Raw genomic sequence first — 27,567 nt, forward strand, 5'->3', positions numbered from 1 at the left:
ACAGCTGTCCTAGAAATCAAGGAGATTCTGAAGTATTTCTTCTTAATTTTTTACAAACCACAACTTCTGCCCAAACTCTCAAATATTTTTCTGTGTATTATGACTGCTTACTTCATTGTTTAAAAATGAATCGTGTTAGTGAATACCAATTAATGAAAAAAAGTAGAGTCTTGTAATTGGTTACAAAAAGCTGACTAACAAATCATCTAGTTTGAGTATTTTTTAAAACTCTGATGTCAAAAACATTGCACCTTTTGCAAATTTGGAGCAGCACTGATTCTTTTTCTCTTTCAGCATCTCAAAAATTTTGAGTGCACATTAATAATTTACATCTCATCAAACCAAATTACCCTCAGAGTACATTACTGTAAAAATGCTAACAGCATACTATTTCAACATGCTAGCTCTTGAGGCAGGTTCTTCTCTGCACTTCTATGTTAATTTTTTCATGTTGTGTCTCTGGAGCCAACAGCCAAATTCTGACATTTCCCACAAATGGACTCCTGCTCCTCCCTGGGCAGTGTCTTTAATGATTGAGTGACAGGTTCACTAATTAGCTAGTTAGCCTTGAAAGAATGGTGACAGTGGCGGTAAGTGCACCCAGAGCCATTGAATTGAATAGTTGTGTCATCTCCTTTTACTCCAATGGACCTTTTTTTTTTTTTTAAAGCAATGGCAGATAATCGAGCCTTGCAATAGTTAAAGAATAATGACCAAAAGTTGATGGTCTGTCTCCTGGAAGTTTGCCGGTAAGAACTGCTGGAATTATTTGAATTCTCCGTGTATCACATGACAACCCGTGACAATTCAGAACTCCCGCTAACTTACTCTGACTATTTTTTTTGTTCCACTGGAAGCTGGCTAAGATGGCTCATTGCCAACACCAGCTGAAATTTTCATCCAATCAAGTTGTCCGCCATTAATAAAGAACAGGAAGAATATTTTCCACACATGCAGGTGTGTGTGGTAAATACCCATGGGTGTGCGAAGTTAACATTTGAGGCCGTTAGTGTGAGACGTATTACAACATGTGTGTTGGGCCAGTCACTGTCAATTACAGAGGTGACAACTTCTGCTTCCCACTTTTATAGAGAAGGTGATATGTATTTCCTATAGACAATCATAATGTAGTTACATAAAAGCCGGTGTTGTGGCAAAATGTGATTGCCTGCCAAAATCTGATTCCCGGTATTTGCCAAAAACTGATTGCTTGTATTTAAACTGCTATAAATAACTTGTTGCTCTATAATATGTGAAACATGTAAAACATGGCAAATGCATCCCTCATGAATGACATCAAGTCATCTTGAGCCACAAACAACAAGTAGGTAGAAGCCACAGTCAGTTTTTGGCAGTGACTTTTATATATCCTTTATTTATCCAGTAAAAAAAAATCTCGCTGACATTAAAAATGTCTTTTTTAAGAGTAATCTGGCCAAGAGGACAGTAGATATTGCAACAAATATAACAATAGTTCTGTAAACATATTTAAAGTGGACAAAAATGACCGGATTGGTTATAATGTAAGTACAATAACACAGAGTTATAAAGATACTTGAAACACTGGTAATTTTATATATTTTATGTATAACCCATTTGTAAACCCTGTTCACTTAAGTCTATATACCAACATATGTAAAGATATTACACATAAAAAACACACACGGAAACATTGGAAATCAGTTTATGGCAGGTAATCACTCTTTAGCACAGCACTGGTTCGAGTCCGACGCACGGCCCTTTGCCACATGTCTTCCCTTCTCTCTCTAAAGCTGAAAAAGGTAAAAAAGCAAAACAAAATCTATTGTTTATTGCTTTATAGCTGAATTTCTGCAAACTTCAGTTATCTGAAGCACCACTTTATTGAAGACATTTGTCCACAATGATATGAGACGTCTATAAAATCCTACAGAATACGTATTCTATTCAGCTTAAGGTGCTGAAGGTGGTTTTACGAGCTGCTGAATCATTTAAACACTGCTCCTGCACTTTTATTTCATTTTTGTTAAATAAGTAATGACACACTGTAATATGTCATTGTGTTTTCAAGACCGGCCAAGGACTAAATGGTTTTTTTTAAGCATGTCCTGACAAGTAAAACTTTTGTCTCTTTGCTTTGAAGCTCTGGGTTAGTTTGGAAACTAAGGTCATAAAGGCAACACGTCCTGGCAGAGTTGGTTGTACTCTCTTCCCAGAACATGGTCTGTCAAGGCATTTCGGTCTAGCAGGCCTTTTTACCGCACTTAACACCCAATCAGCTGTTTTATGAGCATGCAAATATGAAGGCATCTATCAGAGTATAGTTTTCTCAGGAGTTCTTTGAGAACTAGATACTGCTAAAAGAGAGTGAATAAACTAATAAAGCTTTCACAGACAAGCAAAACCAGGATAAAGATGGTAGATGAAGACATACAGACTGTAATGTCTAATAAAAAAGAGACAAAATTGGTTAGAAAGAAAAATGTTGCTTGAAATATTATCAACACACAAGCAGGCTCAAGAATAAAAGCTCTGAAAATTATTATTCTGATCAGACATTTTTACTAATGTTTTTTCAGTGAGATGTGTCGCAGTTGTAATTTTCTGAGAGACATCTGCCTGGAACGCGGTATCACTCCTTCGTTTTTCTCCACCTCAAGCCATTGCACCTCCACTGTTATCCGTAAACACACACAGACCTACGCACCCACACGGGACTGTGTCTAATTCAGCTGCATTTGGGTCAGCCTGAGAGCAGCAGCACTTCCCAAATCTGAGCCAGGCACAAACAAGCTCTCTCCCTTTTCCATCCATCCATTTGTTCCTGCTGTGCCATACTCTTTCTCAATCATCCCCTCCATGCAGTGGCCACTGCGCTCTCATCTTGCCTCTTCCTCCCTCCATTTTGGTGGCACTCAGCTATCATTTTGGTATGTCCCCCAGTAGCTCTAACCCTTTTGCCCTTCCTAGCATCCCAGACGTGCAGCACCCTTACTCATGCTCTCTTTCCCTGTATTATTGTCAGTCTTCTGAAGCCTGCTCACAGACTTTACTTAAGCACAGCTCGCCTGTTTGCTGACTTATTTATTTGCTGTTCTGCCTCACCGTCCCATGTCTGCGTCATTTTCTCTCAGTGAAACAAGGTAACCAGCCGTGTTTGCTCTGGCACACTTCATGCAGCCCAACCAAACTGATTTTCAATCACAGATTATCTAAATCTAAAACAGCGAAAGTGCTGGTCAAAAGAAAAAATGAAAAATAAAAAGAAGAGTAACTGAAAAGTCACTGAAACACTCGGTAGATCTAAAGGGAATGTACAGATTTATGTGATGATTCTCAGTGGGTTTCTCGCTACAAGCAACACCCTTCACACAGTCTTAAACAGTCATTTGATGAACTGAAACTTGTGATTTTTCTAACAGACAGGCTTCTATCTCAAGTAAAAAGTTGCCTGTATATACTGATAGAAATGTGTGCAAAAAGGCAAACGTTTCAGGTACACAAAGCTTAACCTCTCCGTTTTACTGTTTCTGTTTTAAACATGGATGAACTGAGCTTCAGGTGCTCTTGTGCACAACCGAGTCCATGCGTATCCACATTTGTAGCCTGTTTAGGGTGTTTTTCACTTTGCAGGAAAATACACATCACTGTCTGTGCAGTAATCTGTTGTAAAATGAAGTGAGTACTTGATAGGAACGTTGTTCCTATCAAGTACTGTGTGTGTGTGTGTGTGTGTGTGTGTGTGTGTGTGTGTGTGTGTGTGTGTGTGTGTGTGTGTGTAAGAGATGAATGAAACGGTCAAATAGCTGTTAGTGTTGATTAGAGACTACAATTTATGGATTTCTCGCTCTCTTTTTCTCATTTGCTTTTTTATTACAGATGCTTGTCTGTCTTCCTTTCTTTTTCTTTCTTCCTCACTCTGTTCTCTGATCTTTGTCTGATGGCCATAAAGCACTTCATTATAGGAGCTGCTTTTTGTGACGCTGAGTCCAAATTTGATAGATGAAGAAGGTACTGTCTGCTTCTTCCCCTATTCACAAGGTCACCACAGCGGGTAGCTCTGCATGTTTGATTTGGCACGTTTTGGCACAGATGCTCTTCCTGACACAAACCCAATGGGATTTTGGTCTCCTCCAAATATTTCATATTTTGCTTATTAGGCAAATGTGTAAAGCGCTACACAACTCTTGTGTTTTTGGTAAAAATTAGTTCTCAAAAAACACAAAATGAAAAAACTAAAGTTGGCATCAGGCGATGATGAGCTGGTCTTTCTAACAAAAAAAAAAAGAAGAAGAAAAGAAAGGATCATCCAATTCTCAGGAGAAAGCAGCAGCAGGGAGAATTTCATGGTTTGGTCCCAGAGTTGAAGCTGTACCACGACTGTTTTTGTACATATTTCATACCACATATTTAGGACCACATCTTATGAAGTAGAGAAATAATTTCAGAGAGCTTACAGAATATTTACACGACATTAAGTTAACCAAAACTCAAGAGACTGTAATAATGGACATAGCCCAAGGCTCAGAGGACAATCAAATCAAATCACTTTTATTGTCACATCACATGTGCAGGTACACTGGTACAGTACATGTGAGTGAAATTCTTGTGTGCGAGCTTCACAAGCAACAGAGGTGTGCGAAGTACAATAACATAAGAACAAGCAAATATAAGAATGGCTAAATCTGAGAATTATATGAATAAATATATGTACAATATAAGAGTGTATGCATATTACTGAATGTGTATACTAAATATGTATGTCTACGTGTGTGTATATATGTGTGTGTGTGCGTATACATATTTTACAAATTAAATAGAGTAAAAATAAAATAAATATATAAAATATACAGAGGTTTGTAGTTGGATATTGTTCAAAACAGTGACATTTATATACAGTATGGAGTGCATAATGTTGAAGTTCCAGTAGTGAAGGTGAGGTGTCTATGACGTGTTCAGCAGTCTGATGGCCTGGTGGAAAAAGGTGTCTCTCAGTCTGCTGGTACGGGACCGGATGCTGCAGAACGTCCTTCCTGATGGAAGTAGTCTGAACAGTTTATGGCTGGGGTGACTGGAGTCCTTGATGATCCTCCCCGCTTTCCTCAGGCACCGCTTCCTGTAGATGTCCTGGAGGGAGGGAAGCTCACCTCCAATTATCCGTTCAGAACACCGCACTGCTCTCTGGAGAGCTTTATGGTTGTAAGCGGTGCTGTTGCCGTACCAGGTGGTGATGCATCCAGTGAGGATGCTCTCAATGGCACAGCGATAGAAGGTCCTGAGGATGCGGGGGCTCATGCCGAATCTTTTCAGTCTCCTGAGAAAGAAGAGGCACCGCTGCGCCTTCTTCACTGTTTTGTTTGTGTGTACTGACCACGTAAGATCCTCATCCAGATGTACACCAAGGACAATGTCAGTGCCGTCTCGAAAAAGGCTCAGAGGAATTCGGGTATGAGCATATTGGACGATTCAAAGTCCAACAAAGAACCGGAGCAACATGCACTGCAAACTGTGTAAAACCATGTTCCCACAAAGCGAGGTTACACCATGACAAGGCATGATGTCCGTAAGGAGAGTCAAAGCAGCTAATTTAAATAGGTGACCCGGTGTCGCCATAAACACTTCTGTGAGAAAGCTCTTTCCTAGCTACACGTGGACTGTATACAAACAGCTGAACAGGTGTGTTCGCTGCTGTGTTGGAATGGTGGTCGCCCAAGTTGGACATCTGATCTGTATTACAGTGCTGCCCTTCAAGTGCAGACCACAATTTAGTGAATATGTCAATTTAGTTTTTGTCCTCATACATTTACATTTCTTGAATATGTACCGAGGATATATAGATTTTTTTTCTTTTTTTGTTGAGTCGTTTCCCAACAATATAAGTTTAGCTTGTTTCTATAGAAAAAGCACAAAAGATTAAGTACAGAGGTATTTTTTGATTTTTATTTTATATATATTTAGCTTCTTTATTTCTTTAGAAATGATGAAAGAATTTAGTTTTCCAGTTTGCGTTCTTCTGTAACACTTGTAGCTTATACCATACAGGCTTAGGATTTTAGTCTATTATACCCATGTTATGTGTTTAAAAGTTGTACAGTTGTTCAACTTCTGATAGAAAATAAATTATACTTAAACCACAATTGACTTTAAAGTTAAAAGGGAAACTTTAGCCTTTACAGAAGTAGTCATTTGGTTTATATTGTGATCTATATATCAATATCAACCATGAAAAAGATGAACATTAGCACTTTTTTTTCCATGTCACCCTCCCCCAGCTTAGCTGATGATGATAAAAGCCACTGTGGCTCTCTAACTGCCACCTGTTATACTAGCCTGTTAAACGTAGTAATTATCAGTGTACCACACTGGTTCACTGTTGGATTATGCAGCCAACTACCCAGGGAAGCCCCGGCTTTCCCCATTGTCCCATAACCCTATAATCGCTATTGTAAACTAGCAAACTATCACTGCAAAATTTAGGTGCACTCTAAATGATGGTTACCGTTACACTAGTTGATTAACCTAAATTTAAACCTCCATTTCATGAATTAGGATAGTAGTAACTAGGAATATCTCTACTCTTTCCTGGAGATTCTTGTGAGAGAACTCAATGATGTCACTGAACAGGGATGATGTGTAATGAAGATGGTAGTTTAAAGTAGGACTTGCTTTAGCAGCAAATTTCTAGAAGCAACCCATACCCATACCATACCCATTCACAGCTCACTGAGCTCAGTAGAGACATCCGTCTGGTGGCATTTTTGTTGACTGCATTAAAATTAGTGACCTTAAAAATTGTGCTATTGGGAACCTGAAGTACCCTGGTACGTTGAGATACCAGTAATACACCTAATTAGGTTAATCTGCAATGATGTTTTGCAACACAGTTGTTTTCCAGTTGTATCGAGTGCTAATACTAATGCATGTGTGGAGTCACAGTTTAAAAATGACTGTCTTGGACAAACATTTACCTTTGAGCTCTGAATCAGTATCATTGTGTGCAGGTGCTTTGGATCCGAGCTTGTCAAATGGGGTCTGCAGGATTTAGAGTGTGATTGGGGGATGAATGAGATGTCAGCACTTTCTGTTTTTAATGTTGTGCTTTAACAATGTTCCTTCAGTGGAGCTGCAGGTGTGAGTCACTCAAAGCTCCTATTCTCCCATTGTATGAGTGTGTGGGTGACAGGTCCACGCTTTTGTCATTGAATACCAGAGATTAACCCAGCAGGATGCCCTCAAACACACACGCTTACACATAACTATTCGCTCACAGCTCTGTGACAGACATGGATTGTCTCTGATTGGTCTCAAAATGGGGACAATTGTTCTGCGATGTTGCTTATCTTTGCATGAATTCCACAATGTGAGTAGAAATCCTTTAGTTTGAATTGTTTGCTCCACAAAGGCAGCCAAATCTGAAGTTCTAAAATATGTGCCCACACTTTCTGTTGTATACCTATCCCAGATCATGTTTCATACTGTTTGTATGAAATAATGATTACAAAAGTAAAGTTGGACTTGTTGTAGGTGACATAAAACTACTCTTAGGTGTACACACAGCACAAATGACAAAGCTTGTACAGGTGTCATTTGGGGGCAAACTGTAAACTCAAACTGTATTGCTAATGTCAGTGAGTACACTATTGTAGTGCAGAATGAAATGTCTCACAGCTGATTGGCTAATATTAAATATTTTACAGGCACTCATAGAAGGATCTACTGCTTGAAACCTAGTTTTTGACTCATTTCTTGCACTGATCTTGTGTTTATACCATCCAAATGGTATCCAGCATACTAAAAGCAGCATAACCAGGGTAAAAAAAAAAAAGATTGCGTACTCATAAATTCTCAAATGTGCCCAAACAAGCACAGATTCTCACAGGCTTCTGTTATATATTGAGGTTATTGCAAGAGTCCTTGTGATTGCTTGAAAGTCTCCAACCTATATTTAACTTTGGTCTGGAGATAAACAATGAATCCACAGAAGAGAACATCCAGTGTTTAATATATGACATTTTGAACTATGGGGCAAGACCTTTGATTGCATGCTGGAGAGCAGGTGGATATCATATGGTGATGCTGCTCTATGAGACTGTTGGCAGGAAAGGGGCTGTGTTACAGAGCTGGATGCATTCCAGTGATGTGCATCCAGATCGTTATTTGTGATAATTATTTAGAATGCAGTCAGAGTAATGCCACACTAAATTCATACAGTCCCCATCAAAAGTTTAAGACCACTTGAAAAATTGTCTTATTCTTTATGCTAAAGCATATGGTTAGGGCTGGACCAGATGACCCTGAATCCTCCCTTAGTTATGCTGCAATAGACGTAGGCTGCCGGAGGATTCCCATGATGCATTGAGTTTTTCCTTTCCAGTCACCTTTCTCACTCACTATGTATTAATAGACCTCTCTGTATTGAATCATATCTGTTATCAATCTCTGTCTCTCTTCCACAGCATGTCTTTATCCTGTCTTCCTTCTCTCACCCCAACCAATCACAGCAGATGGCCCTGCCCCTCCCTGAGCCTGGTTCTGCCGGAGGTTTCTTCCTGTTAAAAGGGAGTTTTTCCTTCCTACTGTCGCCAAAGTGTTTGCTCATAGGGGGTCATATGATTGTTGGGTTTTTCTCTGTGTCTATTATTGTAGATATTTTGCATGGTTGGATCTTAACAAGAGACAAAACATCTTTTTGAGTATGCAATTTTTTTGACAACAGCGCTTAAACTGAAGCAGACTGTTTTAAATAAAATCTGTGCAAATGATTCATTGTCATTTTCTGTCAGGTAGTCACACTGTCATGATGTTCTGATAGCAAAGGCAAAAAAAACTTTTCCTTTTTGAACATGGTCGGGTTGCTAAACTGCATAAGCAGAGTCTCACGCAGCACGCAATCACTACTGAGGTGACACGCGGTAAGACAGTCATTTTGAATTTCTTAAATAATTCTGAGGGTTATAGAACAAAAAAAGTCAAGCAGAAGACCCCAAAAAATTCCACCGCCACTGAGCCGAGGATCCAATTGGCTGTGTGTAAAGACACAAATTAAGGCCGTTACTGGTGCAGACTGCACCATAACCCCATAACCATCAGACGGCATCTGAGACAGAATGGCTTAAAAAACAAAAAACGTCTTCAAAGGCCTCATCTCCTTAAATGCCACAGAACTAACTGTTTGGACTTTGCAAGAGAGCTCCAAACATGGGACATTGAAAGGTGGAAGAAAGTTTAATTTTCTGATGAGAAAAAAACTTTGATGGTCCTGATGGTTTCCAAGCAGATCCCACCTGAGATGTTTTTATACGTGCCACAGTGGAGGGGGCGCCATAATGGTCTGCGGTGCTTTCTCCTTCAGTGGAACAATAGAGATTCAGGAGGTGCAGGGGCGTCAAACCTGTCCAGATGTTGCAGAGAGCATCTCTCATGACTGAGGGCCCTCGTCTGTGTGGTAACGACTAGGTTTTTCAACAGGACAACTCTACAGTACACAATGCCCGCAGGATTAGGGACTTCTTCCAGGAGAATACCATCACTATTTTGGAACATCCTGCATGTTCCCCTGACCTAAATCCAATTGAGAATCTTTGCGGATGGATGGCAGGGGAAGTTTGCAAAAATGCATAACACTTCCAGACAGTAGATCCCTGTCATGTGGCCGTCTTCACCACTTGGAGAAATGTTACCACTCACCTTATGGAAACTCGAATTTTTGAAGTGATCAACAACAACGGTGGAGCTACTCATTACTGAGTTCATGTTTGGAACTTGGATTTCTGTTTTGGGGGAGATGGTCCTAAACTTTTGATCAGCTGTAAAACAATTTCAGTTTAAGCGTTTGTTTGTTTTTTTTCAATAAATTTCATGCTCAAAAAATGTTTTGTCTCACTCCCATTTCTTCTTGTTGCATGTTGAAGCTTTGCTTGGAACATTATTAAGATTCAACCATGCAAAATATGATTTTTTTTGCCATTTTTCTAGTAGTCTTAAAGTTTTGATCTGAACTGTATGTAAATCTGACTCTGAGAGGAAGACTCACACTCACCAGAAATACTGAGTGTTCACACGCTGGCACTTAATGGAAAACACTTTGCTGTTGAGCTGATAATTAAGTGGCCACTTGGCTCATAGCAGTCAAACTTCACTGTGTTATTAGGTTGTGATCAAACCCTAATGAATGTAAACTAAATATAGAATTGTAGATGATATAATGCATGGTCATGGTTGGATTAGCAGCATGAATTGCATTTGCAAATTTGCAAAGTTGTGTAAGAGTAACGAGCACCATCACTTACTTACTTTCATTCAATAAATAATTTGTTGTTTGTACAATTGTATTGTACAAATGTTGAGTACGGCAACTGGTGTAGTGCAATATAGCCACATATGGTATTGTAGGTTTAATATGCTGTAGTGTCAGTGGAAAACATGGGGGCAATCCGTAAAAGCAAGGATTTACAAATAATGCAAAGCCTATATTTAACTGAAAAAAGTATGAAATGTCTCACTTTTTTAAAAAAAAATTGTAAAATTGAGACATTTTAGTATTTTTTTGTCCTTAAAAATGTATCTTTTTTTTCATATATATCAATGAACTACTCCAAGATTTTTGAGATATTTAGAATCCTTCTGTATCATCTTTTTCTATATAAGTAGATATTTTAGTTCTATTGTAGTTAGATTATAGTTCTAAGGCTTTTTTGTCAATTTTCAACCAAAAACAATAAGAAGTTGACCTTAAAGACCTTGGTGGGTGTAAGCAAAATTTTAATGGATTATAAATATCACTTCACTTCTGATACAAAGTTTTGTCAGATTCATCAAAATTTTCGACCTGTCGTATTTACAGACAAATGATGCAAACAATACAAAAACATAACCTCCTCAGTGGGAGTAAAAAAAATTGTTACAAGGACAACTAAAAGGACTGGAAAATTGTCTAAGAAATAAAAATAAATAAAAACAACCATTGTTGTAAAGTATAAGATATTATATAATACTATACTCATTCAAGTACTGGGTCTACTTTGAGCTGCTCCCTTGGGGGGTTACAACAGCAAGCAGCTCCACAATTTTAATTTTAGAAAACTTTTGTTGGGTTCCCTTCCTGACACAAGGTGCCTCCTTCTGTCTTTTTCTGGGGATATTTTGCTTTATCAAATGTGTATTCCTCTGAACTATGGAGCTACCTAATGCCAATAGAGTATAGTTTAATATGTTGCTAGCTCTAGTTTACCAAAATTCAAAGACACTGAGTTTTCAGTAGCAACAAAATGAGCAAATCCTCTTGTTTACATCCAGACTTTTACACAAAAACACATTCAAGAGTCCACTTATGATGGATGAGCAAATCTAACCAAGGGTCACTGAGTCTGTCAGTAGGCCATGTAAGCGATTAGATCTAGCTGTGATTAAACATTAGGAGCTATTTTCTATCTCTCACTTTTGTTGCTCTCTCTCTAATCTTCCTCTCGCTCATCAATGCTCTCTTGCTCCCCAAATACGCCCTGGCTAATTCATCACCCGGCTCAAAGCCTATTTTAGCACTCGCCATGTGTATTCTGGGATCCTCGCTTGGCTCAGAGAGACAGATGAAAGAGGAAGAGTTAAGGAGAGGGGTCCATCCCTGAGGAGGAGTGTGACCATTGTAAAATATTCTCTACATCTGCTCTCATCTCCCTTCTTCCACTTTCTTTATTGTTCCATGTTTCCTTACTTACTTCCTTTTTCTGTATCCTTTCTCTTCTCTATTGTCTTGTTCCTCCTATTAGGCTCATTGTCAGACAGTGTGCTCACAATTACTGTTGACATGCAGCTTAGTTCAAGTCCATTGCTGAGATTTCCTGTAGTTTTGGGAGACTGGATTTGCTGCTCCGAAACACTGTCTATGCAAAGCATTAAAAGCAGTTAAGAATTATTTCAAAGGATATTTACTGTGCCATATTCTCAAGATAACTTATGATTCATTGCTGGTTTTGAGATGGCAAAATTCACTGTATTTAGGGTTAGATGAGATGAGAGTTAAAATATCTTCACAGACCAAAAGGTGCCTTTATTAAAAATGTACAAAACTATCATGACCTGGATGACTGAGAACTTACACAGACATGCCTAAACTTGTCACAGTTGGACATCGTTTCATACAGTACCTCCAGCACCTCAAATATTTAACATTGGAATAGAAGTATTATCACATTCTCATAAATACTGACTTACTATAGTATTGGTTCTTTTGACTGTATCCATAACAAGCTGTATACATTTACCCACTTAGTTCAAGCATGTCACATTTTAGCCAAATTATGTAACACACCTTGGAGAATGATAGGATGTTCAAGGAATGGAGTAAATGTATTTGTACCAATTTTCAAGAACAAGCTGCAGTAACTACAGAATAATAAAGTTGATGAGCCATACCATGAAGATATGGGAAAGTTGATACAGCTGATAAGAAGAGGGCCCAGGCAAGGTGGAGTGGATGAACATGGATGTCAGGGGTGATTTGTGACAGAAAGATGGCATCAAAGTGAAAGGGAAGATTTATAAGATGAGAGTGAGACCTGCTATGATCTATAGTTGGAGATGGTGACACTGACAGACAGGAGGCAGATATGAAGATTTTAAGATTTTCATTGGGAGTGATGAGGATGGACAAGATTAGAAATGAGTTCCTGATTACAACTCACATTAGAAATGAGGTTATAAATGACATACTACTTCAGAGGGACTTTTCAGGTTCAGCAGTTAGGAGGCAAAGTTGTCATGCTTTTTACAACTACATGAATGTACTATTGCCCTGTGATTTATTACTTTTAGGCTACTCACCACCGAGCTAACATTGTTAGCTGGTGTTAGCTGAGGTTAGTTCATAGCATTAACGGCTGCTAGCTGCAAATAATCATGTGCGGTTCTAAAACCAATACCAACTAGATTTTTAAATCTTAATATAAAATGAGTAACAGTAGGGTGGACATAAGGTAAGGCTGCACTTTTTGCTGTGATCTCGTATAGAAAACTATTTCTGTAATCATCAGTAATATGTTTTCTTTCTGTCTGCCTTCAGAACTGCACATGATTATTTGCAGCTTGCAGATTGTTAATGCTATCCATCAAGTCATGGATACCGTTACTCCCCAACACTGCTCACAATGATGTAGAACAGGCAGAAATGATGAAACCTAACAGCCTAAATGTGACACAATAAGGTGTCACTGTCTCCAGTTAGGCCCTTAGGTTTTTGGATAAGGACTTTTTTGTTGTTGTAATTTTACCTCTGTACACCACCACAGTGGATTGTAAATTATGTGAGCCATTTTTGTACATAAGTCCTTATTTTAATTTTCAGAGACTCAGAAGTAATTGGGCAAACTAAAATAACTTAAACAAGGTTTATTTGCAGTCTAGAAGCCATAGACATCACCAAATACTATTTCCAGGTATTTACCCCCCACTAGAGCTGTGCAATATGACCAGAATCTTGCATCCCGATATAAGACATTTATCGTCCCGACAACGCACAGAAAAATTTTACATTTACTTTCTGTAAATTCTGTGAATCTCGGGCAACTCAACTTGAGTCAAGTGTTTTCAGCTGGGCCTCGTGTACCTGGAGTCTATTGTTTTAACCCAGACGTTCCCAAAGTGTGGGGCCCGCCCCCTAGGGGGGGCGCAGAGCCATTGCAGGGGAGGCGCGGCATGAAGAGGGAAAAAAAAAAAAACAACGCTTGGACACTGCTAGCACGGGCGCCCACACAAAGGCAAAGCAGGAGATGAAGCATCGCTGAATATGTTTCCAAACCAACTTCATTCTAAGCCAAAGACTAGAAAATATGGTGAAGCATATCTTCCCTTTGGTTTCACCTGCACAAGTGCCGAGGTAGGTCTCCTTGCAGGATTAGTTTTCCCTTCGTTGGGAGCAGCGCTGGGCTGTTTAAATCATGGACAAACAGTATCCCACATTCTTGATTTGTAGTTCACAAACACTTGTTGTAATGACTAACTACTCCTGACATTTTGGAGATGTTAGCTCTTTATACAGTAAAGTTACAGTGGGATACAAATAACATCAGGCTGATCCTGCCACAATTTGTTCCCCGGTTCAAATCAGGGACAAATAGCGTCCAACAGTTGTTTATGTTTTTGAACCCATTTTGCAGAGGGATTTTTCGTCTCAGTATTTCGTCTCTACCTGCCATTCTGCAATTCATCTCATGTAAACAATAACGTGCACACAGCGTGACGTGAAAAAAGGCACATACCTTTGACATTGCACGACGAACTCTGTATTCCTCGTCCAGTAAACGCAAAAAAGGAGTTTTAAAAAATTCGGTGATTCGAAACGCCGTTTACGTGTGGACGAAACAGCTGCGTTTTCAAAAATACCCGTGTAGGTGTGGAGGTAGCGTAAAAGAGTTAGTAGTTTATTTTCTTACTACCTGTAATTTATTGCAGATTACTTGTATTTGCTTAATTGTTTACTAAATGTTTGAGGTGTGAAATAAACCGCAATGGAGCAAAATATGGGTGTGTGTGGTTGGAGGATGTATTCGTGCGTGCGTGCGTGCGCGCGCGCGCGAGGGGGGGCGCGAACATTTTTCTTGTAAAACAAGGGGGGCCCAGCAAAAAAAGTTTGGGAACCACTGGTTTTAACCGATGTTTAAACATAAGCTGTAACAGTATTTTCTTTGTGAGAATTTATTACACAGCGTGCTGCTGGGAAAGGCCTGTTTTAACGTTGAAGTCTAAGGTTTATTTTGAGTACCTGACGGCTCTTCTCATCTGTAAACTCTGTCCATACTCTTTCACGTGATTCTTCCGTAGGTAGAAGAGGTTTGCCGTGTTTCAGTCTGAGGTGGGGACCGGTTTCCTGCATAATTTGCACAGTACAGTTTTCTGGCCTGTGTCAGACTTTTCATAACCAAACCATTTCCATGCTATGTTTTGACTGGTCCTTCTGTTTGTCATCATTTCAGTTTATTTTGAAAAATCTCAACAGGATCTTCCGCTTTATTGTGAAAGGTTTATGTGGAAAATAAACAAGTGGATGGCGGAGGCGCACACTGGGCTTACCGTCGTTGTTGCTAACAACAACATGTAAAAACCGTCACTTGTCCGTCTGTAGTGTGGTTATTTTAAATATAAGAGAAAGAGAGAACTTTAAGACATTAATATAGCCACTACAGTGACTATTAAATCGATGAAAAAATATTGCAATTATTTTGTGATACCATGAAATAAATGATACCGTAATATGAAGCGATAGACATTTTCATATAGTCATCTGATATATATTGTTATATCTAACAGCCCTAGCCCCAACCCCCAACACTTTTGTAATTGGAATACTTTTGTTAATGCAATATTTCTGTTTTGCAGTAGACTTTAAAATTCATCCTGTTACTTCTGTCAACGGGCACATCATCAGTAAGCATTGGTAGCCTGGTTCACCTGGCAGCCATATACAGTATGACAATGCCTTAACACTGCCTCCACCGTTTCTGACATATAATGTAAAATGCTTTGGATCACGGGTCGTTTTTTTTCTAGAACTAAGCAGAGGTTTGTTTTTTTCTGTTGAAGGAGATTCACTGTTGCAGAAATTGATGATGATATGATGATGATAGTCCTTGCTTTGGCTAGATGTTGTGAAGAGGTTTTTCTTAAGCAATGATTACCTGATTAGATAGTCGTACTCTTTCAGTTTCTTCTGTGGTCTTTTGGGACTGCTGAGCTGCCCAGGGCATTCATTCAGTTGTTTTCAGCCATACCAAATGTTTGTTTCAGCATGTTTAATATCTCTCCGATTGGTGATGAGGGAACAGGCCATATTCAGCCATGAAATTGCTTTTTTGTTAATTATCCAATTACTTTTGAGCCACTGAATATGAAGGACTATGTATAAAAATGGCTGTAATTCTTGAAGAGTTAATGCAATATTTTTGGTAAAACAAAACAATTAAAGCTGAGAGTCTGCATCACAGTCATACCTTGATTGCTTGATGAAAAAATGTCATGTTGAAACAATTAGGGAACTAACTCTATTGGATGCTAGTAAAATTATTTGGCTGTGCAAACAAAATACTTGGTCACAAATCCAAATTTATAATAAGGATATAATTAATTCTCCCTTAAAAAAGAAAGAAATTTTATTTTATTATTTATTCCCTTCTTGGATACTCAAAACCTGCTATCCTCCTACCAGCTCAAACCTGTGATCTTCTCAAAATTCCCTAAGTAGCTCCTGTTAGCTGGTGATGACAGAGTTGGATGTGTGATTGAGCTCTCCAGCAGCGATTAGCCTGCAGAGCCCTTTTGTTCTCCTGAACAATCCAAACACAATCACAGCACCATTCACCTGCACTTAGCACGGCCAGATGAACCCATTGCGCTTTTAATTACTCCGATCAGATTAATCATACTCTCAGATGACTCCCAGTGAAATTTTGCAATTTCTGTGTATCTGCGTTTGTATTTGTGTGTGTGTGTGTGTGTGTGTGTGTGTGTGTGTGTGCGTGTGTGTGTGTGTGTGTGTCTGGCCTCAACTGGAGAGCAGCTTATTACAGTAGAGATTAAAAAATCTTTTCCCATTGAAAAGACAACTATACTGAGGAAACTACCTCCTTACCAGCAGCCTGCTCCTCATTGAGAGAGAACCCAGGGTTTAAAAGGCAGTCTGGCTGCCAGAAGCTATTCTGTAAAAAGTTTCTAATTTTAAATTTGTTTCCAGATGGAACATATATTTGGGAGACTTTGGGATATATGGAAATTGAGGCTTGGGAGTTTAACAAATTCTCTTGATCATCTAAGTAGTTGTAGAAAAGTCTTAGTGACACAGATTGGATGTCAGCAGCTAAAAGGTCTGTGTGTTTCGGTCATCTCCACGTCTCTCTGCCCTGCTTTCTCCGTGCCTTTTCCCTGTGTCCTCCGGTGTCCTTATGTTTTCAGATTTGTTTATTAGTTCTCCCAGTTTAGGTTTGTTCAGTTCTGCCCTCACGTTGTTTTTTGAGCACTGTAAATAAACGTCACTCGCATCTCCACCGCCGTCTGCATCGTGGGTCCTCATTCATTCCACCACACGACTGCTGCCCCAGCCGTGACAGGTTAGGATTACCTTAACGTCAACTTCTAGATTTTCTAGTTTATGAAACTATGCATTTAGTTTCAGGGACCAATCAATAAGACACAAAGACAAATTTGTTAAAATAAAAATAGAATTCATCATTTATTGAATGTAAAATTGATAAGTGTCCATAAAATCCACAATTATTTAAGGAAAAGAAAGAAAAAAGAAAAATAGGTCTTAAACAAGGCCAAATTTACAATGAAGCAGAGCAAACAAAAGCATAACTAAGTCTAAAATAAGCGGCCTAACAATTCTCCTTCTTGTTATTTTATTTGCAGTTGGCAAACAAAAAATGATGCATTGCCACTAGTATAGAGTATAGACTGAAATAAGGCTGTATAGACACAGACTAGCAGACACATAAAAGGAGAAACGCCTGATAAACACAACAGATAAACCTCAAAAACTCTAAGATAATAAGTCAACAAATAATTTTTACAACCCAGTAATTAACATGTCATATCATATATGGCACGGTGGTTAGCACTGTTGCCTCACAACAAGAATGTCCTGGGTTAATCAACCATCTGGCCGGGGCCTTTCTATGTGGAGTTCTCCCTGTGTTTGCGTAGCCTCTGTCCTAGTTAGGATGCCATCCTGTCTTCATGTACATTTTTAGACTGGGAAGTCAAATGGGAATCTTTCCCATTTAGCTTGGGCATAAATGTTGGTGTATTGATAAATAAAATGCAATAAAGTGCAGCAGAAACACACTTGGTGGACAGTGTATGATGTATACATGTGAATGCACCGAGTGGCTGACGTTATGGTGGCTGCATCAATCTTAACAGTTTATGTCAGTAATAAATTCTTCTATAATTTTCACATTTTATACACAGGTCACCGATTGCTGCGGTCTTTACTCATAGATACACACACACTATTCATCTCAAGCCTCCTGTGATATGATGCACACTTCCTCCGGTCCATTTTTGGAGAATTTAGGCAAATGCACCGTGATTACATAACTACCTTGTCTGAAGTAGTTTCTGCACTGAAGAGGCAATTTGTGCTGAAATGTGTGTACAAGCTTGTGTGTTTTGTCAGGACTCTCTACACACTCTACATAAAACATTTCCATAGTGATAATCTTTGGATCTGTCACACATCCTTAGTTTATGCTTCTCTGAAGCTCATGAATTATTTCTAATGCAATGTTTTTGTGTTGTGGTTTTATTGTAGAGGTTTAGGTTTGAATGTGGGTGTTTTTAGCATCACGTGTGTTTGATTGAAATGACAACCTGATGCTTATGTAATACATTCACACACACTGACATTACATTGACATCATGTTGGTTATTGTATGTGACAAGTATACTGGATGAGCTGCACATCCAGAGAGACAAGAATCTGCTCTGGGCCAAAAAGAAAGAGCAGATTTAGTTCATTTGTCTGCGGGAAAGGTCAGAGAAGTCAAATTAAAATAGAAAGTGGTTCACAGAGAAGATGATTTGATGCTCATGTATTCTCTTATTTTAGGGATTCATCTTGGCTCAGCTGACATTTTGCTACAATTTTCTCTTTCCAAAATCTGCTACAAAAGAAGATGCAAAAGAGTTGTATTTGTTGTTCCTGATGTGAGGGCATGGTGGTTAGCACCGCTACCTCACGGCAAGAAGATCCTGATTTTTACTCCACCATCTGGGTTTGGATGTTTTCCCCATGTTTGCATTGGTTCTCTCTGGTTAATCCAATTTCATGCCACAGTCCAAAGACATGCATTTAGTGGGGTTAGGTTAACTGGTGAATCTAAATTCCCCATAACTGTGAATGTGAGCGCGAAAAATTGTCTGTCTCTCTGTCAGCCTGCGACAGACTGGCGATCTGTCCAGGGTGTACCCCACCTTTCCCCTATGTCAGCTGGGATAGGCTCCAGCTCCAGTGTGACATTGCATTCATCTTACCATTCACCTCAGCTTTCCCTTATAATCATCAGGTCAAAACTATGAATACATAGCGACCATACAATCAACCAGCTTCTTGATGAGTTTACGTTCGGTATAATAGTCCCCTTGAGAGCCAGTTTCCTCACATTGCTAGACATGTTCTTGCAATTTTCAAATACCTTCAAGTCTTCAAGTGAGTTTCTCTTTACTTGGATTAATGGTTCTTGAGCTTAGTAAAATGGTTTAGTAGTTTAGAATTCTGACTTTAATCCTGAGATTAAAGTCAGATTTCTGAGATTAAAGTCAGAAAGCCGCAGCTCTCATCCGTGAGGTGACTAATAGCATCAGTGAGGTAATTGACCAAAAACTGTCTACACTGTCTGGGACACTGGAGAAAATTTTGTCCTCGCTGGAAAACGTCTCCAAACGCGTTACGGAGGCAGAGCAGAGAATCTCAGATGTGGAAGACGGGGAGACTGACCTCACGGTAAGACTGGCTGAAGCTGAGGAGAAGATTAAGATCATGGCGAAAAGCTTGGATGATTTAGAGAACCGCAGCAGGCGCAACAACATCCGCATTATTAATCTGAAAGGGGCCCGTGGGGTGCTCACCCCAGGCTAGTGATTATTAAGCTCCACAACTCCAGAGACAAACAGCGGATCATGGCAGCAGTGAGAGCGGACCCGGAACTTCACTACGACGGACAGCGGATCTTTATACAACAGGATTTTTCCTATGCGATTCGTGAGAAACGACAGGGATTTAATGTTTCTTGTCGTGCCTTAATTGACAAGGGCATCCGTTTCAGAATGCGCTACCCAGCGACGCTCGTGTTGAATCACAATGGCACTGAACACAAGTTTGATTCACCTAAAGATGCACAAAGTTTCATCAATGCACTGGACAGCTGATACTTGTCCCGTACAAACTGTGGCACTGTTGGATTTAACTTAGAACATGACATTGGTTCAGCACGCCATAGGACGCGTAAGTCAGCAGTGTTTAATGCAGCTTGAGGGAAAAGAGACAGTTTAAAGGGAAAATAGAGATTTGTTCATTTTTTGTACCTAAAGTGGCTTTAGGGCCAATATCTAGTATACAGTACTAATTGTTTACTCAGTCTTTAATTTTGTTTCACAACTGACAGTAACCCGATTTTATTCAGGTTTGGGAAGCGGGGGTGGGGTTTTGTTTTTTCTCAGATTTGTGACTTTTTTCTCAGATTTCTGACTTTAATCTCAGAATTCTCAGTTGTCTCTATAGTAGACTAATCATATATGTTAATTGAGCTTTAAAAAAGAAAAGATCTTAAAATTGCAGCATTTTCATTTTAGCTCAGATTACAGCTGGTTTGTTGACTGGCCCGAACTATAAAAAGTGACAATCACGCATCAAAATGATGTCTTCATGTTCTTTGTTTAGTCTGACCCAACAATCCAGAATCTGAAAACATTCACTTTCCTGACGTGTGTGACAAGTGATGAAATATTGTCTGTTGTAGGGATTAAGAATAAAATTAATTAAAAATAATATAGGACAATGAGAAATGCCATGATTTTTGATATTGTTTGATCTTAATATATTTTAGCTGTCATAAAGGATTTGTTAGGGCTGCAGCTATTAAATTTTTAAGTAATAAAGAAGTTTTCCAATCACTTAATAAGAAATACTTAAGATTGCAACTCTCTTATTAATGAGCATCAATAAATATTCAAAAGATAGAAACACAAGTCTTTTAAAATGAACCGGTCATTGGTTTCCATTTTAGAAATGATTTAATAGTTTAATTTCCTACAGTTGTCACAAAAATACACATTTCACTGAATTTACATGTCATATTAAAATCATATAATTATTTTTAACTCAATAATCTCAAGTACAGTAATGTCAAGTAAACATACAACCTAAACTAAGGCATATAAGCCTTAACTTGGTCTTGTTGGAGGGCTTCACTATATTATTAGGAGGCAACAAGAGTTCTGACAGTATTGTATCTCCTGGATGAGATAGACTTGGTGTTTGTTCGTGTGTGCGATTTGTGCACGTGTGTCTTTGTGATTACAGAAAATAGATGTTGTAAATGTTCAGGTGATGCTGCTGTCAGGAGCATCAGGACAGGAGAGCTGCTGTCAACCTTCAGCTGCCTCATTTAAACATTATGTCAGACTAAGTTGTAGCTGTAATTTGCCTATTTTCGTTGTAGCTTTCTCAGTGTAAGACAAACAGTGCTGGATGGGAGCAGCTACACAGTTGTGTTTGTAGCCTGACTCCTACCCAGTAAGGTTTTAATGGTGATTCCATTAAACTGCTGCTCCTCGGTCGCTAGAAACACGTTCTCTTTCACTTCACCTGAGCTGACCATCGCAGTTGCAACCCCAGCATATTTCTTTTTAGCCTGACAGCCACATGACCTCTCTCAATCTCCTTCCCCTCCACATGAGCCACATCTTCAGACAGAAAGAGAGATGAGAGTGGGAGGCCATGGAAATAGTCTGAGATGACAGCACTCGCACACACTCACAGCAGTAGTGGCGTCTGACAGTGTCAGCTAATGAGACCATTAAAGCGCTGTCTCACTCATTAAGCAGCAATTAAAGAAATGGTCTGACAGGCTTTGCGTCTGGTCATAATTTATCGAGACGTATGTTACACAATGGCACGTAAAAGTAGATGTATAACACAGTATTCCTTCCCTCTGGAATATGTTTGTGACATCTTCTACAGATACAGTATTTCTTTCAAACACAAGTGGCCATGTAACCACTGACAGTCTTATCGATTTATTGATGGGCAATCACACAGAGAGGCTTAGTGAGTGGATGAGTGTATGCGTGTCTGAGAGTGAGTGAGGTGTGTTACACACTGTTTCTCAGTGGTGCTGACAGAGGTTCACTCTGATCTTGCTCTGAGATATTGAGTGGATGTAGCTGAGCGCTTGCAAAGAGGAGTGTTTGTGTATTTCGCTTGGCAGCATGACAGCAAGGATTTGCAACAGTGCATTGACTGCTTGACTGCGTGGAAGAGTAAATTCTGTGTGGAATGCTGCTGCACCCACTTAAGGTGCCATCTTATTTCACTTTTTGACAATGTGCTGATTTCTTTTTAGCTTAAGCTGAAAGTGTCTGAATTAATGACAGTCTGTGTAGCATAGGTAAAAAGCACCACAGATTTTTACCTCCTGGTTCGCAAACATTCGGCTGAGCCGCACTCCCGTGGTTGTAATGTTTTAAAAGTGTGGGCTCAGAATTTTTCCAAGCTGGCTTGAAACGATATCAGTGGTCCCTTGTCAATGTGGGGATGCACAGCTCCTGAAGCAGTCTCCTTTTAGCAGGGTAGGGGAAAACCAACACCCTGCATTGTTGATTTCGTGTCTCTTGACACCAAAGCAAATGATGGCATGAGCTAAGAGTCTGGGCTTTAGTCCAGTTGTTGCACGTGTACAAGAGAATACATGTGACTGAAAGTTTCCCTCCAAACTAGGCACATTTATCATCGCTTAAAGATGAGGCTGAATTTCAAGAATCTTAAAGTGTGGTGATTGCAGTACCTGTTCTGTTAGCAAAATTTAGAAAATAGCCAAGGCTAGCCCATAAAATAGACTCTTAACCAGACCCCAGGAGACTACAACTACAAGTTAACAGATTTTACTGGCACAAAAGGAACTTTAACCGTGCTGGACACGAGAAGGAGTCTCTGGAAACTAAAGATAGCAACCTGGGAGAGAGGAGATGAGGGTTAGACAACGTACAAGTGTGCAGAATGGCTGGCTCAGGTTTGAATTGTGAATTCTTACTTGGGAGTCCGAGTCTGAGGGTGAGTCTGATCTGTAGGTGGGGGAGCAGGCAGGTGAGGATTTGACCAAGTTTTCCCAGAGAAGGTGGAGCAGCTGGAACAGGTGAGTGAAACTGGAAATGTATCCACTCTTAAGCCACACAGGAATCACTGGAGAGGAGAAGCACAAGGAAGTTGGTGCAGGAGATACTCGTGTTAATCTTGTGAAAGATTAATAGAATAATGAGGTGTGCAGGCCGGAGAGTAGGCTGCGGGAGCCCTGCCCCATCTGTGTGGAGCCTAGATGGACTGCGCTGATCCTCCTTGGAACTGAAAATGTTAGTATTGCAGAAAAATAGGTTGACCAGCCCAGTATTCTGTTTCCAAAAGGTCAAGGGTAAATAAGACCCCGTCGTGCTAATTTAAAGTGATCTGACATTAGATGAAAAAGAAGACCAAACTAAGTATGTGCGGTATTTTTAATAGAAACTGAGTGTAAGATATATGCTGGAAATCACATTGTATTATAAAACATGCATATGAAAATCAGAAAAAGTCCATCTTACTGTATGTATATGTGGTGTGGGGGAGGGAATGGCCAGAAGTAGACTGCAAACATGGTTAAAACTGCTGGTCCACACAGGTAATGTTAAAATCACCACACCACCTCCAGAGAAATGCCATCGAATGGAGCTCTTGACTTATACTGAGCGGTATCACCTGCTTTGTCCAGCTCTACCACTCACCATGACTGTCAAACTGTTCACACAGTTTGACAGTCTCTGATAAACACAGCACATAATCTTGTTCCAGCCTATTTCTCAAAAGTGAACTGTTGGTGGGTTTTGGACAAACAAAGACATCTGCAGATGTCACTGAGCTTTGGCTGGCTATTTTATTGATGAAAATTATCATCGTAGCCCTAATAAGTTTAAAGAATTGATAACGTTTAAAAAATTAGTATAGATATTTACGAACTATTAACATCAACGGTTTAATGTTAATTCTAATGCAGAGCTACTGCATTCTGCTGTATACAGTAGAATTCTACTGTAGTGTTTCCCACAGTTTGACTTGACTTGAGGTTCCAGCTAGCCTTTGCACTTTGGTTTTGTGTTTTTCCCGCCAGCTTGGTCAACCAGATTGTTTGTTTTTTATGCAGTCACTTTTACAAAAAGTCCCATCTTCCAGCAGGGCACACCATCACGGACTGCAGGTGGCAGAGACACCCCAACTAGAACCTGTCCAATATTTTGGTCCAATTTATGCCATAGCATTAGCACGTGGTGATACTGCAGATGAGTACACTGTATCTGTACTATATGTAACACTTTACATAGAGAAAAAAATAATACATAGAAAACAGTAGCACACATATTGTTTCCTGTGATGATAAGACAAAATATATAAATACATCTCATGTAGTATGGTATAGGAGAGTATAGTACGAGTCATGTACTCATGGCCTGATTATTTTCTCTCTAGGGACAAGGTTGTACCTAGCATGGAGGCACATGTGTAAGTATATATCCACACATGACATGACATGTCATGTAGTGATGCTACCTTCATGCTATAAATAGAAACATGGATTTTGTATGCATGTATGCACACACATAAGCCTGCCAGGGGACACTAATGAAGATAAAGTACCTAATTAAGCATGACAGTGAGGAGGGATGGGCAGCCATATTAAATAATGTAATGTTAGGTGGGCAGGTGGGCTTGAACCTATAGGCAGTGTGCTTTAACCAATATAGGACACTTTGTAAATACGTGACAGGAGAATGGGCGGATGTTGCTAAGAGAGCAAACTCTGCCTATCTGTATACTCTGCTCACAAAAATAAAGCAACACTTGGAATGCAAATGTCCACCAAACAACTGTGCGTGCGTTGGCCATCATCTTCCTGATCTGAGTAAGTCATTAAATACACTGCTCCGTACAATAAAGGAACACTTTGAAAACACCTCTGATTTTACAGGTGGGAAATAAAATCTACTGATATGGACCGGCTAATGTTTTAGGAATGATGGGATGCCACACAATTTGATGGACGTGAAAAGGATCAGGAACTGAGGATCTCCTCCTCGAACTGGACCTTCTTTTACAAGAATGACATCAAGCTTTATGCCAAGCGAGACTTAAGATGTTGACTCGCTGATCCACCTCACTAGGATCTACAGCACGGTTATCAAACTCAATTGCACAGGGGGCCAAAACTCAAAGCACACTTTAGGTCGAAGGCCGAACAGGATAAACATTTATTGAAAACAATATTTTTTTTTAGCATAAATATGAATAAAAATAGGCAAGAATATTATTCCAGAATAAATAAACTCAAACTTTAATTAACTTAAAATATTTTGCTCTCTGATATAAAAATATATCCTGTCAAAATTATACAAGTTAGAAATATGAACATGCTGCAGCAAACCCACATGGAAATATTAATACAATTTGTGCTTTTCAGCAAAAGTTAAAATAACAACAAATCAAAACATTCAGTTTTCTTTGGTCTTAAGCCATTTTGTCAGAGCTGGATGCTTGGCATCTTTTTTTTGGCAACAAGTTTGTTTAGGTTTGGTGTGAGGTTGTGTGTTGTGGAGAATCTCAGGATTACACAGCAGCTCAATCAGCTCCGTCTGAATCTGTACAGGTGCAGTTTCCACGTCCGTGGAAATGGGTTGTGAAGCAGCTTGAAATTCTTTTTTGAGCTTCAAAGTCACCAAAGCGCAATTGCACAATGTGCTCAGTTTATCAGCAAAGTGCGCATTTGGGAAGACTGTTGTGGCAGCTTGGTTCAACATTACTTGGCAACAGGGAAAGTGAGGCAAGTTGAAATGCCTTCACTGTATCACACACGTCAGCCATCATGTAGTCACGTCCCTGGAGCTGAAGGTTTAATACGTTGAGATGAGCTGTTACGTCAGTCAGAAATGCCAATTCCACTTTTCATTTGCTGATGGTTTAAACCTTTAGCTCGGATAAAGTTTACAGTTTGTGTTACAGCGTTCACTACATGCTCTAGTTTTAGGACTTTATCACACAGCGTTTCCTGGTGTATCGTGCGATGATATGCTGTTAACTCACCTTTACAGTTCTCCTCCTGCATCTTTACTTGCATCCTTCCCACTAGTCTATATTCACAGTGCTCCATCTGTTATGAGTCCAACAAGTTTGTCCCAGGGCAGTTTCATGTCGGTTACACTTTGACATTTTCAAAACTTGGTAACTAAACTTGGTAAATGGCTGGGCTGATACAACTATCTCCTCTGGTACAATAAAACTTCACAGCAGCTTCACTGTGTTATTTTGCTCTGGTGAAAAGCATCTGCTGAAATGTTAGATTCTTCTTTAACTCTTCTACTTTCTTTATCTTCTGCTCTGCATTTAGGTTTTTCAGTTTATCCTGATGTTTTGTCTTGTAGTGCTGCCTTAATTACAGCCACATTAGCTCCACAAATAAGACACATGGGTTAACTGAAAATGTCAGTAAACAAACTCATCCTCCCATCGGTTTTGAAAGGCTTTGTTTTCAGAATCATCTTTCCTCTTCGCCATTGGAACGTGGTAATGTTCCCAGGTAGCCTAGCATTCAGCAAGGCAGCTGAAGCGCTGCATTATGGGATCTGTAGTTTGTGCATTATCAGCACTTCATATCGCCAGGTCATTGATAACAATAATAATCGATCTAAATAAAATGATCTTGCAGGCTGGATACAAATACATGGTGGGCCAGATGAGTTTGACACATATGATCTACAGTGAGGAGAATGGATTGTCATTCAGACAAGACTAAGTGTAGATGAATGCTTGCAAAGACAGTGGAGGTGAGCTGCACTGAAAAGATGGAAGTACTAGAAGGCAGGATAGCAGATATACAGGATAGCTACAAATGCCTGCGTATCTCACAGATGAGTGAGAACCATGATGCATGGAGGTCAGCCACAGCCAAATACCTCCAGAATGTAAAACTGGCTGTGAGAAACCACCTGAACTGTAGAAATAAGATCCAAGCCATCAATGAATACAGTAAATACTATGGGTCACGAGATAGCCGGAATAATAAGCTGGCTACAGGAGGAGATAGATGCCACTGATGTCAAGACACGATAAGTGGTGAGGAATAAGAGGAGCTGTCATGGATGACCAAGCCCCTGCATGGGACTCGCCACTGACAGATAAAAAACCCCACCAGTGGTTAGAAAAGACCAACCTAAAGGATAGCACAGAGGCTCGGATCATGGCGGCACAAGAGCAGGCCCTAACCAACAGGCTCCAGCAGAACGTCTTAACATCCACGTGGTGTCCATCAGCTCGTTTAGGGTTAGGTACCCCTCTGTAAGTAATTTTATCTGGCATACCTGAGTCTTATAATAGGGACCACTAATATACAAACAGTGTTGGGGAGTAACGGAATACATGTACCACCGTTACCTATTTAAAATACAAAATATGAGTAACTGTATTCCGTTACAGTTACCGTTTAAAAAGGTGGTATTTAGAATACAGTTACTTTGTTGAAATAAATGTATTACACGGCGGTACTTTCCTGCTTCATATTGTGGCGGGTCAGGACTGTTTGGGTTTTGTTTGACAGCTACGTCCTGTTGTTCCAGGCGGCAGCGTTACGGTTGCCATGGTTACAGGGTGACGCTCTCGCTCTGCGTGTTTCCTGGGTGAGAGAGCGCCTGTTGTTGTTGTTGTGCTAAGCTACAAGCATAGCTCTAAAGAATGTAGCATCATAGGCAGTGTAGTCCGTGCTGCAGGGAGAATGGACTGCCATACTCGTTATGTGTCTGTGAGCGCGG

At 39.7% G+C, this 27,567-nt stretch overlaps 2 protein-coding genes across 3 annotated transcripts in view; one reads left to right on the forward strand and one right to left on the reverse strand.

The window, feature by feature from the left end:
* The window catches only part of slc24a3 (solute carrier family 24 member 3), a 121,080-nt gene that overhangs the window by 11,592 nt on the left and 81,921 nt on the right, over window positions 1–27,567 (forward strand). The window lies entirely within an intron of this gene.
* LOC148100029 (uncharacterized) lies at window positions 21,785–27,321 on the reverse strand. The gene is made up of 3 exons (XM_087849811.1): window positions 25,847–27,321; window positions 22,776–22,924; window positions 21,785–22,696 (listed from the first exon to the last, which is right to left on the reverse strand). Exons 1-3 carry the CDS (start codon window positions 25,911–25,913, stop codon window positions 22,610–22,612), a joined length of 303 nt encoding a protein of 100 aa, XP_087705937.1. The 5' UTR covers window positions 25,914–27,321; the 3' UTR covers window positions 21,785–22,609.

This window comes from Neolamprologus brichardi, chromosome 13, assembly GCF_056152115.1.
Source record: "Neolamprologus brichardi isolate AB-2024 chromosome 13, ASM5615211v1, whole genome shotgun sequence".
NCBI classification, from domain to species: domain Eukaryota; kingdom Metazoa; phylum Chordata; class Actinopteri; order Cichliformes; family Cichlidae; genus Neolamprologus; species Neolamprologus brichardi.